Source organism: Microtus ochrogaster, linkage group LG5, assembly GCF_000317375.1.
Source record: "Microtus ochrogaster isolate Prairie Vole_2 linkage group LG5, MicOch1.0, whole genome shotgun sequence".
NCBI classification, from domain to species: Eukaryota; Metazoa; Chordata; class Mammalia; order Rodentia; family Cricetidae; genus Microtus; species Microtus ochrogaster.
Window position 1 is genome coordinate 30,845,737 of NC_022031.1, and position 1,362 is coordinate 30,847,098.

The window sequence follows — 1,362 nt, forward strand, 5'->3', positions numbered from 1 at the left end:
GGGGGGGGGGAGGGATGAAGAGGGAATCAGGGGCTAGAAAGACGGTTCAGTGGGCGAGAGCATTCATTGCGCAAGCCCGAGGACCTGAGTTCAGATCCTCCCACCCACAGAAACATCCAGGTATGCACATCTGTAATCGCAGAGACAGGAGGATCACTGGGGCTTTGCTGGCCTCCAGGTTCAGTGGAAGACGCTGTCTCAAAGGAGTAAGATGTAAAGATGTGGGGGCTGGAGAGATGGCTCAGAGGGTAAGAGCACTGGCTGCTCTTCCAGAGGTCCTAAGTTCAATTCCCAGCAACCACATGGTGGCTCACAGCCATCTATAATGAGACCTGGTGCCTTCCACGCCAGCAGTACATATGCTTAATAAATAATTAAATCCTTAAAAAAAGACATAAAGTGATAGAGCAGGGTACCCAGCGCCCTCCTCTGGCCTTTGTAAGTACAGAGAGAAAGAGAGAGAGAGAGAGAGAGAGAGAGAGAGAGAGAGAGAGAGAGAGAGAGAGAGAGAGAGAGAGAATAGTAAATTAGTCCTTGGCAGTAGGATACCAGCAGGAGGCAGAGGACCGAGAGGACTAAGAGCACAGACTTATCCCCATTATTCCTAGCTTTGGAATGTCGTAACGTCCCATTGGTGGAGCTTTGAGTCCAAAGGGACTGAGATTCAGAGGGTGAGACATTGTAACTAACTTAAAGAGGCTTGATCCTCTGGGGTTCAGGACAGAAGTCCCCTCAGGATGGTACAGATGCTATGGACAGGGAATTTTTCTGGGGCCTACATGACATGGTAAAGCTGCAGTCTTCGGATGGGGGGGCCCTTGTGACTCAAGTCTGACTAAGTCAAGCCCTGGATGGCCATTGACCTCCAGGCACGGGCTTCTCCAGCCCTTGGCGTTTGCAGGCTGCTAGCCCGTCAGAACTGGTGATTACCTGCATGACCTTTCCATCTGCGCCCCGGTACAGTGTGTAGAGCTGGTACGCTCTGAATCCATGGGGCGGAGGTGGGGACCAGCATCGATGTCTGCTCTTCTTTTTGGGGTGGTGATGACTGTGCAGGTTCCTTTGGTGTCCAGGCTGTTGGTCTGCTGCTGGGGTGGGGTCAGATAGTGCTGACACCTGTGGGAAGAAAGAAGACACCCGTCTCAGAAATAAAATATAAAGAACCCCACCTTGCTTCTGAGCTCAGAGCAGCACAGCCACCCAGAAACATGTGAGCACCCTCTCCGGCGTCTCAAGCCAGTAAATTTCATCTTTGTACTCATTCCCAAACAGCCAGCCAGAGGCACAGTGTCCCAGCCTGGGAGGTAACCCCAGACCCTCCTCCAAGCCACCCCCTAACGCCACCCCCAACTCCACCCCCAA

At 52.6% G+C, this 1,362-nt stretch overlaps 1 protein-coding gene across 7 annotated transcripts in view; it reads right to left on the reverse strand.

The window, feature by feature from the left end:
- The window catches only part of Ankrd6 (ankyrin repeat domain 6), a 131,056-nt gene that overhangs the window by 10,172 nt on the left and 119,522 nt on the right, over positions 1-1,362 (reverse strand). For all 7 annotated transcript variants that reach the window (XM_005361948.3, XM_013351881.2, XM_013351880.2 and 4 more), the window contains exon 12: positions 931-1,116. In XM_005361948.3, coding sequence (XP_005362005.1) covers positions 931-1,116 — 186 coding nt within the window. The remainder of the gene's footprint in view (positions 1-930; positions 1,117-1,362) is intronic.